Here is a 19,150-nt window from a genome sequence, read left to right as displayed (position 1 = left end):
CCAGTGACTTACAGTAGATATGACAGGGTTCTGTAGCCAGTCCACAGAGCTTCTTGATTGGTCAGAATATTTCCTGCCTGAGAATTCAGCTGATTTCAGTGGCTGATTCTTTTCAAGAGCTGTGGTCTATATGCAGCGATAGTCGTGGAAACCATGGAAACCTTGGAATTAAAATAGTGGGTTGCTTCTGTAGGTGCTGTGTAACAGTGTAACGCAACTGGGCAATTCAAGAGAGCTTGGCACTGTCATTTTTTTTTTTTTTTTAAATCTGTGTCTTTAACAGAGTTTGTGTATTTTAATAGCTAAACATTAAGTTCAGTGGATAATTTTGAAGTTCCATACATTATTTAGCAGATAATAATAATAATAATAATAATAATAATTATTATTATTATTATTATTATTATTATTATTATTATTACTTATTGAAGATTCTAAAAAAGTGATTAAGCCAGTAAATAAAAAACAAACAAAAAACAAGTACATTTACAATATTGAATAATGTGTGTACAATATACTGTTTCAAAATATTGGAAATAAGAAACTGACTAATTTTTTACACAACCATTTACTGTATAACCTCAATGTCTAAAAAAACAAATACTACATAATGGTCACACATTGGTAAACATGGTTTTACAGTAAGATAGTGTAGGTACTGTATGGCAGTCTGTTTTAGAAACACACACACTGCAGTAGACTTAACATAATGTGCAATGTACTAATGTTCAGTTACTGTGGCTGCATATAGATTTTAAATGTTTTTACTACATTAAGCTTTATTTATTTATTTTTTTTACATTTGACTTCAGTATAAAAGTGCAGCTGCAAGTACTATTTTCCTATGCAGAAGGATAGATTTGTGTATTCAATTAACTCCACTTGCCCTTGGGCAGATCAATAGACTTGTGACCCAAAACTTTGTTTTTTCACAAAAGAGATCCAATTACTGTTACACAAATAATAATGTAGCCTTTTGCAGTGCAGATAGTCTTCATCTTTTGTTAGTGAAGGACATTATTATTGTCGTTTTTGCCATAACTCACAGTACATGTGTGTAACACACTATTACATAGTATGGCACACACTGCTACTGTATATACATGTAATTGCAGTAAACACTTTTTTTTTATTATTATTTTCAGAGCAAAACAAACACAAAAGTTTGTTGACAGACGTTGGCTCTTTATGCATGCTCTGCTCTGTAAATGATGTGAAAGTAGAGCAAACACAGGACACCTTTCTCTTGATCTCTGAAGCTACACATTGTAGGCGAGACCCCTTTTTAAGAGAATGAACTAGAGTCGGTACAGAGGGATCAGTAGTTTGTTCAAGCACTCGGCTGGAAACGGGGATTTTTGACAGCCCATCGGATTTGCATGTAATCTTTTGCACATTTGAACATTCTCTAAATGATGTTGTCTGAAGGGCAGTACAATATCAATGCATGTCTCCTGTTGTGATTCATCAAGTGTGAGCTGCAGCTCATTCTTCTGCAGTGCTCTGCTGAAATAATGTGTGTGGAAGCTAGAGCTGAGAAGAAAAGGCCATCTTTGCATTAACAGGCATTTTTAAACCTACTGTAGGCAATCATGGCATGCCATGCAGGACCAGAAATACCTTTTTTTACAAGTGGATCAGCAATGTATTAGAAAGGACATATTCGTCTATTTTGTGAACAGGCTTTTGTTAAGTGACAGGTACAAATTGCTACATTACCGCTGGACACTATAATTTGAATTTTAGAAATCTTCATGAAATCAAATTGTGAATTTGTGACAGTTTTCATTTTTGACAAATATGTACCCCATGCCCTTTGAAAAAAAAATAAAAAAAATAATTACTGAGCACAGTTATATTGACAGGATTATTTGTAATACCTCCCAGACTTTCATGCTGCTCAATAAATGCCATACCAAAAAAGATCAAATAGAAATGATATTTGATTGGAGTCTTGAGAGAAAAAGCAGGAGATGTCATTCAAGGTCACAAGTGCTGCTCCAAAGTAGATCAATAGTAACAAAAACAAAAATCAACCTTAAAAAGAATCCAAGTGAACTCAGCCACCCAAGTTTCGCACAGCATCATTAATGACCCCTTAAAGAACTAATCAGTGGGTAGAAAGACTTGTTAAAGCAAGGTTTATAATGTATAGTATGCTTTTTAGCATGATTTTAGTATACGTTTAGAATATTTTATTGGTTGTATTCTGTCTAGTCTGATTTGCAAGGCCCTCTACCAGGAGTGATTAGACAATCGCAAAGATGTCTCATCTCTCAGCATAATGCCACACACACGTGCGAAATGAAGGTAATTGAATGCATTGCTTGAGGTACAAATACATTTTGGTTGTATCCAATACAGAACAGAAATATATGAATGCTATTTTAAAAACAATACAAGACACTGCACCTTAATCATCATCAGGTTTTTTTTTTTTTTTAAATGCTTTACAAAATTGCCTCTAAGATGGCAAAACATAGCCATCCAGTGATACTGTGATTGTTCTCATTATCATATATATGAGAGAGAGTACAGAGAATTTCCTTTTTACTCATTGGTTACGTCTCACCAATAAGAATAGAAATGACAGCTGTCATTAGCTACAGGTGCAGTAGTGGGTGGAAATGTTCACACTAATCTTCTTCAGCATGTCCCGCTATGGGTTGCACTGCATTTCATATTTTGGAGGAGGGTTTTAATGGCAGCCTTTCTTCTGTGTGTGACAGTAATCCATACTTCATATTGATCTCTCGCACGACTCTGCTGGGTTAATGCTAGTTGGCCTCCAAATGAAGGATGGTTGATTCACACTGAAGGTCTGGCTGTCACACAAATTGTGGAGGCGCCTTGGAGTTCTGCTGGGGAAGAGATCTTGAAACGTTAAGATTGCTGATACCCAAGCTGTACATCGGGATCGGCATGAAATGCAATCGAAGTGACAGCCAGTGTTTACACACATACTGTACAAGGCTTTGGCTATGATACTGTTAAATATCTGGTTTGTGCTGGAGTTTAGGAAACTGTCTGTGGGGGTGTATTTATTTAATCTTCCCCCTTGCAAGCAGGGCTCCGTCTTACTGTCCTATAAGGGTTTCATCGCAGGCCTACGCTTGCAATGAGTCATAAACCTCTAACTGCAGTGAGCCCCCTCAGTTCCAAACCTCATGGCCTATGTCATTTTGTCCTGCTATCCCCCCCCCCCCCCCCCCCCCCTACTGATTTAATGTCAGGCGCTGCAGCTCAACTGCTGCCCATTCATCACTAAACCACTCATGTGTGGTCAGTGCCACTTGGAGCCCATAGACGTCTCCCTCCGCAGAGCAACCAGTCAGGGCACAGTAAAGTACTTCCACACCCAGACTGCCCAACTGTAAACCCTATTAGACACTTCATCAGTCTTACAGTGATTTTTTTTTATCTCTTCAGTATAGACTGAACATGGTAGTCAGATCAAATAATTGCTGCACTTGAAACACCTAGTACAGGTGTTGCTCCGTACAGCTTGTCAAGGTATCAACTCGAAATGTAAGCATGGCCTCAAAATTCTACACGTCTATTGCAAAAAACAAGATGTTTTATGATAATCATCTAATGTAAACACTGAATAAATATTCAATTCAGTAAATCTATACGAAACCCGTGTTAGACAGCCAGACAGTCCATATATGGTTCTGAGACAGTGCTGAATTTTATTGATCATTTCCTGGTGCTTGTATTTGGTTTCAAGCCTCTACTTCTATAAACATGCTGTGTGGTTATAGAAACAGTTAAAGATTAAGTAAGTTAAAGATACTCTGTTTAAAAAATGAAAACTATAACAATATATACATCATGTTATTGTCCCCTGCAGGATATAGTGGAGTTGCATCCCAAGCTCCCCTGTACAGATCTTTTAGAACTACAGAATACATCATTGGAATGTGGAACTTCACAGTGGTCTGCTTGGAACAGTGCACTCATCTGCATGCAGTGCTGTCGCTTCTTTTAAATGTGCCATTTATGGAAGCTGTCTGTATAGGTCTATTGTAGGCCGGGTGAAATGTAAGGGAGAAAATTACAAGAAAAATGAGCATCAAGCCAGTGGGATTGAAGTGTGAAAACACAAAGGATTCTCTTTCAGCTGGTGATCAAGCTGGCTTTAGCAGGGTCAGCAATACAATCCCAATATTTAAAATAACTGGTATCATTTATTTGTTGTTAAAGCAGTTGTACTCATTCAGCGTTTTAAGTACCCCTGCATGTATTATGCAGTCTCTTGAACTTTTGGCTTGACTGGACTGATTCACAATTTCAAAATCGCCTTGCCATTTGTACTAATCATGGTTGCCTGGTACAGTATCGACCAACATTTTATTTTGCTATGTTGATGTATCACTCACTGATGCAAGTACCAAAGATCAAAATATTATAAATAATTAAAAAAATTGACCCAATAATGAAAACAACTAAAATCTCAGTGTCATATGCAGCCATTTTGAGTGCTGCATATTCTAGCCTTCTTTTCATGTGCCTTTCAAATCTCTGCCGTCATGCAGATGCAGTCACTTTCAAAATGCAGTGATCCCACTCGCAAAGCAATCTGCATCATTTATATGTAGAGGCTCAGGGCAGAAACTTACACCCACTGATATAACAGGGATGGGTATAAGACTCCTGTTGCATAGCAGGTTCACCCATTCCAGGTTTTATTATGTGCTTGATTAGCCCCAGTGTATAGGTAACGAGTTCAGGTGTATCTTATTAAACTCCTAGTAAAACCAGTGATGGACTATGCAGTGAGAGTCTTATTTCCATCCCTGTATATTACCCTAGTAGAGATACATTAGTAGCTCAAACTTTTCAACAGTACCTTTTTCATAAAGGAAAACAGACCAATTACTTTAAAGGTGTAGGTGGAAGATGTCAGTTATGGAAAGCTAAATGTATTCCTTTTACCAGAGAGGAGGGGGTGGCGAATCCTTTTCTTTAATCTTCTGGCTCCCTGTCTTCGCCTGCCTGTCCGGGCAGTGTCATTATCAGTAACTGGCCACTCGGATAGCATTCGCCCTGTCAGCTGTTTGTTCTATTCAGCCTTATTCAGAATATCAATATGAGAACTTAAAGCAGAAAGACTGAAAGGGAGCTTATGCTGTATAAAAAATATGTGATTCTGGTGGCTTGTTTGTCCCCTGCTGCTCCTAAAGAAGACCATTACATGGTCTAATGACTGTATGCACATGGGAACGTTCCTGTGTGCTGATAAAGTTCAATATGTTTTTTTTTTCAGAAAGATCACTGATTGAAACAGGGTTGTCTTGCCAACGGTATAGCACTTTTAAAAAACAGGGTCGCTAGGTCTAGGCATCAGATAGTAACACAGGGACTGCATTTCGCCTAATTGCAATGTGTGCCTACATGGAATAGGCAGGGACCTGTGGTAACTCATTTTGAGGTCCCATGTGTGTTTTCTAGTTGATTGATCATGTTTCTTTTATCTGTCTCTAAGTGGTGCTGTGGATGCGGGTGGAGAAGGGTGTTCAAGACAAGTACAGTAACTGCCTTTGTCTAAACAGAAGTTTAATTGAACAGGAAATGACATCACGTAGGCACTGGGTTAGAAGCTCTGTGTCCAGTGTAAGCCGTCCTCCTGGGTGGCTGAACAGATACTGTATTTGTTAATAAGCTGTATGCCTGTGGCAATCGGATGCCATCTGTTTTGCCATAACAAAAAACACTGTATAATAGGAACATGGCCAATCATTTAGCTTTCTTTTAAAAGGAAGCCAAAGGGGTCTGTTCACCTCATGTAAACACGACGGATGTTGTTGTGTGTGTTTTTTTTTTTTTTTTTTTGGAACCATGTCCGGGACTGCAGAATTAATCGGGATTCACGACAGACACGTTGTTGCGCAGGATACGGAAATACAGGATCTGGTTTTGATAACTGAGAGACAGTAGCAGTAATTGAAAAGACCATCGGCTGTTTCTTTTTTTTTTATTATTATTGTATAATTGCCATCTCGGTCCTCCAGCTTGCAGTTTATTGAAGGAGACAGACCGGGGCAATCTTATTAGAGAGGTTCCTGACAGCACTGCATCAGTAATTAGACAGTGGGTCCATGATACAAACTATAATTTGAATGAGAGCAGATCAGGAGAATGTAGTTCATTTGTGTGTCTGTGTAGAATGCGGCTCGTCTAACTGCCCTGGTATTTATTTATTGAGTTTGTTAGTTATGATATGAGAAGATCATCTGCAATAAAACATTTAGAAGCTTTACATTTTAATACATCAGTGCCTCTTTATTTATTGCTGTTCATCAAGTATTGGGGGCACCCTATGAATCAGTATTATCTTGATAGTAGTTGGAGGGTAGTGTGTTTTCACATAATATTCTACGTAGACATAAAACAAAAGATTTGAAAGTGAGAGGCACATATGTAAGTATTTGCTATGTTACTCTTAAGGGCTTTGACAGAGCGCTGTGAAAAAGTAGGTAATTGAACTGTCCTATTCCTTAGGAGTGCCAGGGGACATTTTTGCTGTGCTCTTGTTTCCATGGCGATTAGGATTAGGTGAGTTAGCGCTGCAGAGTGTAAATGAGAGCGACATCACAATGATACAGCGTTTAGTCGCAAGAGACACGCTGAGCCTAATATCTGGAAAATGGTTTTGAGTCTCTGGGCTGGGTTTCTACTGGTGTCTTCACTGTTTTAGTTCTCAAATCATGCCATCAGTTCCCATGTTTCTACACTGCAACAGTGCAATGAAATGAATGTAGATTTACATTGTCCATGTACAATTACCAGGGGTGTAATGATACACTATTATTACGATACCAGCGCCATATATGATCTCTTGTTTGGATAAAGAATAGTATCTGACTACACAACAGAAGATACATTGCAAATCGGTTCTAATTGCGAGCAAAATATACAAAGCAGCAAGCAGCCACACAAAGCAGCAAGCAGAAATCCAATTTAGAATTGGTACCCCCGAACATCACACCATCGCACGCTTTCTCTCTAGCTTGAGACACTCATAACATGATGCATTGCCTCCACCTTAATTGGTATGATTTAGTATACTGACTGCAGCTTCCATGGAGGGATGGGCGGTTGGGGGTTGGGGTAACACCAACAAGAGCAGACAGCTGAACCCACCTGTTTAAAATGTCAAGGGGTTGGGGTGGGGGGATGGTGGTGGTGAACTAACCGCATTAGTCTGTGCACTTGTTAAATGCTGCATAAGACGGAACATTTTAAATAGTATTGTGATGATATTCTTTTTGGAAGTAGGTAACAGGCTTTAAGAAAGGACAGTTGCTTTGATAAATTGATGTCAGTTGAGCAGAGTTCATTTCAAGGCATTTGATTGATTTTAATGAATTTGAAGTTTTTTGAACATGCATGCTGCTGCCTGTGTTCTGTACACTTTGAGCTCTTTTTCAGGCATACCTGTATAATTTCGACTTGACGAATGGCAGTGATACATCAGAGCTCCGAGTTGCTCACTCTGTGTTAATGGGTGTTTTTTTTCACATTCACTGCAGCAGGGTCAGGGCTGTGTGTGCCAGTAAAAGAGGGAATAATAAAGACAAAATACAGGAATAGTTTTTTTTTTTTTGTTTGTTTGTTTTTAAATCCTTTTTAAATTTTTAAACAAATATTCATTAGTGCTTTTCAGAGTGGATCTCCCATACTTTATTTGAGTATGTAACAGATGGATAGACCAGAACCAACCACAAATGCCCCGAGCAAGCGTCTCAACCGGTGCACCTAAAGGCTGGGCTCGTTCGCACGAGCAGTTATAGAGCTTTTAACCTCAACTCACCAGCAGGGGTCAGAATTCATAAAGTCAGAGGCTCAAACAACACTGCCCTTTATGAGGAAGATGGGAAGAGCAGACTCAATGAAATATAGCTAAGCCTTAGCAACTGGTGTTGCTAAGCATGCCTGTCTGAAGCTAATCATAAACCAACTGAGAAAAAGCAAATCCCATTGTAATAAAACCGTGCTTTCCCTTGAGCCCCATTGAGTTCAGAATAATATACTTACTGGAAGTATAGTACTACAAAGTGTGAACGGTATGCTTTCCATATATTTGCCTTATTACTGCTCTGGGGCTATGACTTGCACCGCATGTTGCCTCTGCAGTTTCATCACATTAGTTTCCCATCACGATATATCTCAAATCTGCATATCATGAATTCATGGTGTTGGGAAATTGGGGATTTTAATATGTATATTACAAAATTCAACTGAATATTTGGGTATTCTTTCCTTGTAACATAAGAAATGTAACATGTAGTGCTGCTGAAGTTAAAAGCTGTGTATCCTTGGATGCACACAAGCCTGGCTCTTTTTTGTATAGTGGTTTAAGACGCTTGCGTGCAGTGTGTGGTGTCGCCGGTTTGTGTCCAGCCTCAACCCTGTTTTATGTATAGTATGCAACGGGTGTCGGGTAATATTTATTACTTTATAAAAGCAATTGTGATGTAGAATCTTAGTTCAAGGGTTGACATGCTTATTTTAATGGTATACTACAGTTTGTTTATAAATTACTTTTTGATTCTTAAACGGAACACAAACATGGTATGAAGGCATTATATGGAGTGTCTGTTCAAAAGTATTTGTCTCAGCACTAAAAGTGTATGATAAGTAAATGGACAGCGATTGTTCAGTAGTTCCTGTGCTTCCTTTTGTTTGTTACCTGGCATTTCTGTACATGCCCTTGGTATGTTAAAGACTGCTCAGTTGATTTTAACGATGATCCTGCTTAATCAGTAACACAGCTGTCAGGTACAAACGACTGTTACTCTCCTTAATTACTAAATAAGCCTGTTTTCTGTTACAACATTGATGGATCAATAATTTAGGCAAGCACAAAGAAAGGACTCTGAAAAAAACAAAACACAGTTGCCCACAGGCTTGAAAAAATACTTTTGAAGTGTAAATACTGTGCTACACAACTGAATTAATCTAAGTGCTGCAGAGATGGAGTATTTAAAATCAGCAGTCTATTTTGTGTTGCCTGCCCCCCATACCAGAAAGCGGAGCCGTCATCCAAAATTTTAATCATGTAGCTTCTGAGTGTGTGTTCAGGTGGTAGGAGCTGTGAAGCCTAAGGAACAGAGAAGCTTTTTAAAGCTGTTAGTGGTTCAGTAATTACAGTAGCAGGGACCGGTCCCAGGCTCGGGTAGCACTGTTGATTAGATTAGTTCCTGACGCTGCCGTCCCTCTTCCACAGCGCTGTCAGAACCTGATCTATCAGAGACGCTGCCGTCCCTCTTCCACAGCGCCGTCAGAACCTGATCTATCAGAGACGCTGCCGTCCCTCTTCCACAGCGCCGTCAGAACCTGATATATCAGAGACGCCGCCGTCCCTCTTCCACAGCGCCGTCAGAACCTGATATATCAGAGACGCCGCCGTCCCTCTTCCACAGCGCCGTCAGAACCTGATATATCAGAGACGCCGCCGTCCCTCTTCCACAGCGCCGTCAGAACCTGATATATCAGAGACGCCGCCGTCCCTCTTCCACAGCGCCGTCAGAACCTGATATATCAGAGACGCCGCCGTCCCTCTTCCACAGCGCTGTCAGAACCTGATATATCAGAGACGCCGCCGTCCCTCTTCCACAGCGCCGTCAGAACCTGATATATCAGAGACGCCGCCGTCCCTCTTCCACAGCGCCGTCAGAACCTGATATATCAGAGACGCCGCCGTCCCTCTTCCACAGCGCTGTCAGAACCTGATATATCAGAGACGCCGCCGTCCCTCTTCCACAGCGCCGTCAGAACCTGATATATCAGAGACGCCGTCGTCTCTCTTCCACTTGATACCAGGAATGTGTTGTTTTCTGTTTAGTTGCTTATATATTCTGGACAAAGCCTTGAACGCATTAATTCATGCTTATTGATTCGTGACAACTGAAATAGTTTAGCTGCTCTGTTTACCCTTATAAACACTATTACTGTGTGGCCTGCAGACTCTCACAATCCTGATCATATTTAAGTAGTCTGAAGCCTCATCAGTAGGAAAGCCCTCTGAATAACCAGGCATGAAAAACCGATAACATCATTCATATTGTAATCGAGCTGTCTGATTTGGTAGGAAAAATTAAACTAACTGAAAAATAATTTAACTTGTACCGTATGTGACTTTAATCATTTTAAGATATGTGTGTGTGTGTGTAAATACAGTATGTACACACATTAAACAAAACAATATGTACAATTTACATAGGTGTGGTCACTTTATTTGACTTTATAAAATGCCAAAGGGTACTCACTTGTCTCGTCATGTATTATACTGTAGTGAGGCCTTCAAGTTAATTTCTTCTGTGACCTAAAGTTTCTCACAAACCAAGGTCTCTGGAGGTTAAAGCATGCATTCTCCAGCTCTATGCTTGTCAGCTCAAGCTCCTGTCAATGCCATTCCTGTCAGTTACACAATTACATGTGATTCCATACCTTCTGTGCGTGTCAATGTGACCTCAATTTAATGACTAGAGATAAATATCCAGGCAGCAGTCACGGCAAGATTGATATCAGACATTTCATAATTAGTACGTCTATATCCAACTCCCCTGAGTTTACAAAAGAAAATCATTTTTTCTGGCATGTGTCCTTTCTGTAATTTGTACTGCTAACCATTCCACTCAAACTTGCAGTAAATGGAGAGAAGACGTTCATTCATTACATGGAATGCATTATGCGTTATAAAAGATATTTTCTTTTATACCACAAGTGTGGATCTATCCTTTTCGGGGCTTGTGATTTACTGGGACATCATCCTGTGGTGAATAAAAACCGTATGAACAGTCATTCAGTATCCTCTATGTATCCGTAGCTAAAATATATATTTTGAAAGGTTAGCTCATAATTCAAGCTTTTTTGATCAACCAGGAAATATATATGAATGCATATTGTTTCAAAGGAGAAATACAAGCTCTGCTTTTTGGTAGTGTGCTTTGAAAAGGGGGTACAGTATGGCTATGTCCCTCTCTTGCTCTTGCATGCTTATTATAAGACAGTAAAGATGCTGTGCTGTCTCTACTCTCCTGAGATCGTGTGCCATGTCCTGTTGCATCCGTATAGTAAGCCTGGTGTTGTCTGCTTTTGTTTTCAGGTTCTGCTGTCTGGGCTGATCGGTGTGGTGTCTTGGAAGAGACCAATCTCACTGGTGGTAAGTGACAAAACCTTTACACTTCAACAGGATGTGAGAAACCTATGAATATGTATTGTCTTGTTATTTTAGCCCTGTGCAGTGGATCCAGATAATGATCCTGAACCAATGACTTCTGGAAATGTACTTCTTACCTAAATTTGATCCCTTACACAAAATATGCATTTTACTGTAAAGAACACAAATTGTTCAGCTATCAACAAGATCTTGCCTAATGTAATATGTATCAGTAGGTATACAACATTTTAATGTCATAAGCATATGCATGCATTTTATATGTTAAGTGCTTTATAACCTTTTATTATTATTTATTATTATTATTTATTTCTTAGCAGACGCCCTTATCCAGGGCGACTTACAATTGTTACAAGATATCACATTATTTCACATTATACAGATATCACATTATTTTTACATACAATTACCCATTTATACAGTTGGGTTTTTACTGGAGCAATCTAGGTAAAGTACCTTACTCAAGGGTACAACAGCAGTGTCCCCCACTGGGGATTGAACCCACAACCCTCCGGTCAAGAGTCCAGAGCCCTAACCACTACTCCACACTGCTGCCCGAAAGCATCTTCATAGAACATAAATAAAGCGCAGTATTATACATATTTTATTAATGGCAATTGATTACAGTATTAGGAAGATACTGTATATTCCAAATGTATTGACTCCTACAGTACCTGATGCAACAATTGGGTTAATGCAGGAAAGTGTGGTTTCAGAATTGATGTGGTGTATGCAGCAGGTGTTTTTAATCACTGCTGTTTATAGAAAATACATTAAAAGGTAATTATCTATTGACGTTCCTGTTGACAAGCCTGCTTCTGGAACAGGAAACTTCTCAAACATTACATCAAACGTTTGAAATACAATATGTTGGTACAGTACTATACAATTGTTAGTCATAACTTTAGTGGTAGAATTTTAATTCTAAGAAACTGGGTGACATGAGAGGTACACACTTGGGTTAAGGGGTGTAACTCATTAATAGGAAGTGATATAGTAGCATTTATAGTTTTTTAAACTACTATTGCACTGATTCCTTCTTTAAAATAAATTGAAGGTATTTGCCTAAGGCACGATTGCATTACCAATTAATACGAGAAAGCTGTTGAAGTATAAATCTAATTAATCGTGGACCACTGGGCAGTAATTATAAAATGTAAAATGTTCTGTATTGGACCATGACTTAAATACTGGCTGGTTTACAGGCATATAATCTACATCTATTTTTTTTATTTTATTTTTTATGGAGTCATCGTCTCTTATACTTTTAGAATTGCAAGCTTGCAGAAAGACTTCAGGGAATTAGTGTGTGTGTGTGTTTTTTTTTTTTGTTTGTTTTTTACAGAGTGCATCCTTTGAAAGCACAGCTCCCTGCTCAAGACAAGTGGGCCTAGGGATGCTTTCACTACAGCAGAGTTCAGACAGAATGTGACTAGAGATTACTGTAAAGCAAATTGAGGTCCTTCTGTAAGGCATACATACTGGAAGATTGCCAGAAAAATACAATTTGAGGTAGCAGTAACAGCATTGCACACGATATGAAGAGCATATTAAACAAGTGTTGAGGGGGAAGAGGTTGTATTGCTCCTTGAGAAACATGAAGCCTCAGAGCAGCAGTGTGGCTACTGAGATACTCAGTCATCACTTACTGTGAGGTGTTATTAGCAGGAGTTACAAAGACTCGGGTTTGGTAATTGCACACAGTTCTAGACGGTGGAACATTAATTCGATCAGCCTGGCACGTCCACGTAGCTTGTCAAATGTTGTAATCCTTGAAAGATGAAAGCATCCTAGCCCAGAAATTTAAGATGCTGATTTTTAAGATTCAGAAATCTAGCCCTTAATTTAGGAAACCACTAATATTGCTCTTGTAAAGCTGTGTTCTGTCTTTTCATCTGATCAGGTTTTTGTGTCTTCGATTCTCGTTAACAAGGAAGACAGCAGTGGCATCTATTATATCATTATGGTGTCTTCCAATGTTCAATTGGTACGAACTACGCTGTGTTTTCCCCAGTCGCTACCTAGATACAGACGTGCTCAAATTTGTTGGTACCCTTACAGCTCATTGAAATAATGCTTCATTCTTCCTGAAAAGTGATGAAATTAAAAGCTGTTTTATCATGTATACTTGCATGCCTTTGGTATGTCATAGAATAAAGCAAAGAAGCTGTGAAAAGAGATGAATTATTGCTTATTCTACAAAGATATTCTAAAATGGCCTGGACACATTTGTTGGTACCCCTTAGAAAAGATAATAAATAATTGGATTATAGTGATATTTCAAACTAATTAGTTTCTTTAATTAGTATCACACATGTCTCCAATCTTGTAATAAGTCATTCAGCCTATTTAAATGGAGAAAAGTAGTCACTGTGCTGTTTGGTATCATTGTGTGCACCACACTGAACATGGACCAGAGAAAGCAAAGGAGAGAGTTGTCTGAGGAGATCAGAAAGAAAATAATAGACAAGCATGGTAAAGGTCAAGGCTACAAGACCATCTCCAAGCAGCTTGATGTTCCTGTGACAACAGTTGCAAATATTATTAAGAAGTTTAAGGTCCATGGAACTGTAGCCAACCTCCCTGGGCGTGGCCGCAAGAGGAAAATCGACCCCAGATTGAACAGAAGGATAGTGCGAATGGTAGAAAAAGAACCAAGGATAACTGCCAAAGAGATACAAGCTGAACTCCAAGGTGAAGGTACGTCAGTTTCTGATCGCACCATCCGTCGCTTTTTGAGTGAAAGTGGGCTCCATGGAAGAAGAACCAGGTGGACTCCACTTTTGAAAGAAAAACATAAAAAAGCCAGACTGGAATTTGCTAAAATGCATATTGACAAGCCACAATCCTTCTGGGAGAATGTCCTTTGGACAGATGAGTCAAAACTGGAGCTTTTTGGCAAGTCACATCAGCTCTATGTTCACAGACGAAAAAATGAAGCTTTCAAAGAAAAGAACACCATACCTACAGTGAAACATGGAGGAGGCTTGGTTATGTTTTGGGGCTGCTTTGCTGCGCCTGGCACAGGGTGCCTTGAATCTGTGCAGGGCACAATGAAATCTCAAGACTATCAAGGCATTCTGGAGCGAAACGTACTGCCCAGTGTCAGAAAGCTCTGTCTCAGTCGCAGGTCATGGGTCCTCCAACAGGATAATGACCCAAGACACACAGCTAAAAGCACCCAAGAATGGATAAGAACAAAACATTGGACTATTCTGAAGTGGCCTTCTATGAGTCCTGATCTGAATCCTATCGAACATCTATGGAAAGAGCTGAAACTTGCAGTCTGGAGAAGGCACCCATCAAATCTGAGACAGCTGGAGCAGTTTGCTCAGGAAGAGTGGGCCAAACTACCTGTTAACAGGTGCAGAAGTCTCACTGAGAGCTACAGAAAACGTTTGATTGCAGTGATTACCTCTAAAGGTTGTGCAACAAAATATTAGGTTAGCGGTCCCATCATTTTTGTCCATGCCATTTTCATTTGTTTTATTATTTACAATATTATGTTGAATAAAAAATCAAAAGCAAAGTCTGATTTCTATTAAATATGGAATAAACAATGGTGGATGCCAATTACTTTTGTCAGTTTCAAGTTATTTCAGAGAAAATTGTGCATTCTTCGTTTTTTGTGGAGGGGTACCAACAAATTTGAGCACGTCTGTACATCAGTCTTCATTGCTGTTTTCTAGTTTGAAGCTGTTGAACCAGCAGGATTAAATTATATATAGCTGCGACAATTCATATATATATATATATATATATATATATATATATATATATATATATATTAATAAATAAAATATGAAATGTTGGTATGAATGGATTTCACTTTGGCTCTGAGCTTTCATGCAGACAACCACAGCTTGTTGCTCTTTCTTGTTTTGTTTTTTATGTACATCGATGGTGGTGTGAATATTTGGGTGAACGCTGTCCGAGGTGAAAGCAGTCATTCAACCCTGGGGTCCAATCCCCAGCCCTTGGGCAGCATCTTATCCAAAGGGCGGCCATCCTAAGCCTGGGTTTTGTTACAATCATTTCTTAAATATATTCCTGTATATATTTTAAGTCTGCTATAGTTGTGGACTAAGGTATTTGTATGAATTATTGTAGGATGTTCATAATAAGTTCCGCAGTTCTGTCTTTTACCCCTGCATGCTCAGAAAGGCTGGTGATTTGCTAGGATTGTAAAAGTTCACATAGTACATTTTAGAGGCTAGTACTGGTATGAGATATTGTGTGCTGAGGAAGCTATAAAGCTCAGTGCATGTCAGTTGATAGACCTCAGCATTGCAATGCAGCATTTAAGGTGAAAAGTGTTCAGCACGAAATGGGAAGATATAAATTATCCTAAGTTAATAAGACTGATCTCATAAAATATTGAGTGAACTGTTAAGCTCTAATAGTTAAAATTTATCAAGTGAGCAGTTCCCTATAGTTACAAATGAAAACTGTTGAAAGCTCACTTGAGTAAATCAGACATTCATGTGCAGTGTCCATTACGGTCTTTTTTCTCTCCAGAACATTGCTGGTAAGCTACTAAAACCTAAATGCTACTTCACTTAATCTTTATAAAATCTGTCTTAACCCATCGGGTTAAGCAGCCACTTATTTTGAACAAACTCGGTATTGTGCGTATCATTTTGTTGTGATACTTGCAGTACGGGTTACCTAAACTCAGTGGGTACTGTTTATCGTTAAGTGGCTGGTAATCTGTTGCAGACCTTGACTTCCTTACAATTGAGAATGTTGGCTTTATTCTTGTTTGATCATGAAAACACTTGACTTCAGATAGGCTTTTGAAATACCCAGCATCAGCAGTAAGGTATTTTGTGTTCAAGAGTAAGAACTTATCATGCAGAGTCAGGGGGTTTTTCTGTGATAATCTGTGCCAGCTGCGAGACGTGTTTCATTGACATTCAAAGTGTGCTTTTAAATTCTCTGTGGCACGTAAGGCAGTCAGGTGTATTTATCATGCAAAGACAGGGGTGTCCCTTAACTGGGGCAGCTGGCAACTACAATGGCTGCAGATAATCTTTGATGCTGGTTTTGGTCTTTATAAAGGGGGAGCATTGCATGCCAGTCTCATGAATAGGGATTACCAAGGAGCAGCATGGCAGCACAGCATGCATGATGTTCTTCCATGTGTTTAGCTCGTCTCGGGCTGTATTACATTGCCCCATGTGTGTTGGTATTCAAACCTGGTGAAGGACGTAATGAATGCCCCCTTTGGGTATGACTGGCAGATGGGCATGTCTGATCTCTCATGCCACAGGGTAAAATAAATATTTGTTACTCCTTTATCCAAATTGCAAGTGCTACTAGTACTATAGGTGCAATGATTAAGTCTTACCTTGATGACATTTCTTCAATATGGGTCTTTTCTTCAGGAACAATCCCAAAGGCTTCCAGAATGGTGTTTGCTGATTTACTTTCTTACCCCACAAGCTGTGATGCTGAACACAAAGAATTATTCATTATCCCGGATTTCATTTCATAGAGGATGGGGGGGGGGAGCACAAAGAAAGAAAGAATACCTAGCATGGTAACAAATATTCACAATGTTTTTTTGGTCTCATTAAAATGAAGTCTTCATGCCAGAGGCATGTTCAGTGCCTTTACTATGAATTGTTTAATTTTACCTAGGTATGGTCCTGCTATATAAACTAAAATCACTGAAGCAAACTATTACGTGCCTGTCCAGAACTGCAGTGCCAATCACCATAAGCACACTTCCATGTGATGTACAACTATGTACAGTAACTACTACAGTTCTGAAGGAAAATGCTAGTGGCTGTTGGCAGCTGAAGCAGCTGCTGAACTTGGCTCAGTTTTCAATAGTATTTGCAGAACTGGTCGAGGTATTTTGCAACTTTCATCATGTAACTCCGTTGTTGCTGTTCTGTCACTGCTAGGTGTCGCCCAGCATTCACAGTGTTTCAAAAGTCCTGGCCCGTTGTGGGGTATACTGTGCCATGGCAGCAGTGTGGAGTAGTGGTTAGGGCACTGGACTCTTGACCGGAGGGTTGTGGGTTCAATCCCCAGTGGGGGACACTGCTGTTGTACCCTTGAGCAAGGTACTTTACCTAGATTGCTCCAGTAAAAACCCAACTGTATAAATGGGTAATTGTATGTAAAAATAATGTGATATCTGTATAATGTGAAATAATGTATAATGTGAAATGTTGTAACAATTGTAAGTCGCCCTGGATAAGGGCGTCTGCTAAGAAATAAATAATAATAATAATAATAATAATAATAATAATGGCTTTATAAACCTCAATATACTCCAAAAAATGAACAGGCAAAGTTATAAGATTCATTATTAAATCTTTGTTTTATATTATTTGTTGTTCTGATTTTAGTAGCCAAGTGATCTGCACATTTACAGACAGTGTTTAAAATGTATTGTGGATCCATGGCTCAGTTTTGCAGTGTTGTGGATTTGAAATGACTCAACTAGATTTTGCTTTTGCTCAATGGCACTGCCTTATTTATGCATGTACAGTATGACCACAAGGTGAAATGTTGTGTTTCTTCTAGCTCTCTAATGACACCAGAGCAATTAGTCAAGGGTTTTCTGTTTTCACTGCAGCTGCGACTGCCACTGGGGGCACCATTAATTCACTTTGACACGAGTCGCTGCATGGAAAGGGGCTGATATACTCTCGTTTTGTAATTAGCAGAGTAAAGCGCTCATTTTGTCAACAACACTAGCTGGAAAACAGGCAGCCGGTTACTGATAACGGCCTATTTCTCTTTCCCCCTCCCTCATCATCCTCCTCCTTCTAAACAAAGAAAGTGTGCAGCTTCAGCACTGCTGGTGTTCTTTTGTTAGGCCAGTCGCTGTTTCTGTGAATGAACAATGAAACGAGCATAGGTGGCAACACATGCATTAGGATGGTGTTCTGGTGACAATATATGATTTCATGGAGCAGAGTCCTGCCACACGTACAATTTTGAAAACATACGTTTTGCTCTTGAGTACAAAATGAAAATTTTGCGTTTTGATCCAGCTACTGTTCCTGAACCCTGACGAATTAGCTTGTAATAAGTTTGTACGACATATCCACAGTTGTTGCCTCTCTTAGACCTAAAAGGAGCCTTTAACTAATACATATGGACTGTATTTCATGACGTGACATTTGTCATTCCCAGTGGTGTTATAGTCGCTAACCCAGGAAGTGAAGTCACAGATGTACTGTGGTGAAGCACACACACAACCTGCCTCCACACCTGAGGTGTACAGTATAGTCACACCTCTGGGAAAAGCTACTTCAAAGACTAAAACTACCAGAGGTTCATTTCGAATTGCATTACAGGCAGAAAAGTATGTAACCATGTTATCAGCTCAACCGTGATTCTTTTCTTTGTCTTTACAATTGTCGTAGTCTTCCAACAGCAATTTGCTTCCATCCTTGTGTACGTTTCTAAAAGTGATTTGAATTCCAAGATAATCAAACCTACAGTAGGCTGGCTCACATGTAATTTAAAACTGTAATTTTGTGAAATAAAATGAAGCAGCAGGAATGCACGTTGCATTGGAAAGCAGTCTAGCCGAGAAGGAGCCAGCACCACATGGTCCTCTTTAATGCAGCTTCAGCTTGTTACTGTGTAATTGAAATCGCACTGGGATCTGAACCAAACATGTGCTGACTTTCAGATTTTGCATTACAGAAAAGACAATCTCCTTAGTAAAGGTGTAGGAACTTACAGAGAAGTTCAAGACAATGGCATAGTGTTATTTACTAAATGGCCAAACAAATCAAGAATGTAATGTACAATTAGAAAATGCCTTCAGTGTGTTCAGTCACTTGAACCATAGACCACTATAAGCTCTTTGAGAGTTGGCCAGTCGGTAGAATACCAATAACAAAATCATTAGCAGGTCACGGCATTGCTGGCAATGGCAACACAATGGATGTGGAACACATATAGTCTGTTCTGTGAAATGTCAGCGCTCTGTAT

The 19,150-nt window shown here is 39.3% G+C and overlaps 1 protein-coding gene across 3 annotated transcripts in view; it reads left to right on the top strand.

Annotated features, from left to right (window-relative positions):
- Window positions 1–19,150, top strand: part of LOC117429707 (protein ENTREP2-like) — an 82,694-nt gene that overhangs the window by 23,795 nt on the left and 39,749 nt on the right. For all 3 annotated transcript variants that reach the window (XM_058998796.1, XM_058998795.1, XM_058998797.1), the window contains one exon: window positions 11,114–11,170. In XM_058998796.1, coding sequence (XP_058854779.1) covers window positions 11,114–11,170 — 57 coding nt within the window. The remainder of the gene's footprint in view (window positions 1–11,113; window positions 11,171–19,150) is intronic.

This window comes from Acipenser ruthenus, chromosome 24 (genome assembly GCF_902713425.1).
Source record: "Acipenser ruthenus chromosome 24, fAciRut3.2 maternal haplotype, whole genome shotgun sequence".
Taxonomy (NCBI): domain Eukaryota; kingdom Metazoa; phylum Chordata; class Actinopteri; order Acipenseriformes; family Acipenseridae; genus Acipenser; species Acipenser ruthenus.
This window is presented reverse-complemented; position numbering and strand designations above follow the sequence as displayed.